General features: G+C 64.8%; 1 protein-coding gene across 1 annotated transcript in view; it reads left to right on the plus strand.

The window, feature by feature from the left end:
* Positions 1-60: 60 nt before the first annotated feature.
* Positions 61-551, plus strand: part of EPC2 (enhancer of polycomb homolog 2 (Drosophila)) — a 49,971-nt gene continuing 49,480 nt past the window's right edge. Inside the window, exon 1 of the mRNA XM_009886355.1 lies at positions 61-213. Coding sequence (XP_009884657.1) covers positions 61-213 — 153 coding nt within the window. The remainder of the gene's footprint in view (positions 214-551) is intronic.

Raw genomic sequence — 551 nt, forward strand, 5'->3', positions numbered from 1 at the left:
GCCGCACTGAAGGCCCCCCCCGCCCGCCCGGCCCCGGGGTGTTATTGTGAGGGGGAGACAATGAGCAAACTCTCCTTCCGAGCCCGGGCGCTAGACGCCGCCAAACCGCTGCCCATCTACCGCGGCAAGGACATGCCCGACCTCAACGACTGCGTCTCCATCAACCGGGCTGTGCCGCAGATGCCCACGGGGATGGAGAAAGAGGAGGAATCGGTAAGGGAGCCGCGCAGGGGGGGCACCATTGTTTATCAGACACCCCCCTCCCCTCACGGGAAATAGGCCATCGGCATTCACCAAGCGCACTACGCACGCTCCCCACCGCAGCGCTGCACGGCTCTTATGGGGCCCTGCGCAAAGAGCGCAGCGTAAACTGCTGTCCGACGCCGTAAGCGGGCCCTGCTCCGCCATCTTCTTTGCGTCCCGACTCGCGAGTGTTTTGATTAGTGTGGGGGGGGAGGCCTTTACGCTAGCGTAAGAAGGAGGAAGGGGCAAGACGCGTCTCTGAATGAGCGAGCGGGCGCTGCGGCCGCAGTTGGCGTAGCGTGCCTTCG

The sequence above is a fragment of the Charadrius vociferus genome, unplaced genomic scaffold, assembly GCF_000708025.1.
Source record: "Charadrius vociferus isolate BGI_N301 unplaced genomic scaffold, ASM70802v2 scaffold35, whole genome shotgun sequence".
Taxonomy (NCBI): Eukaryota; Metazoa; Chordata; class Aves; order Charadriiformes; family Charadriidae; genus Charadrius; species Charadrius vociferus.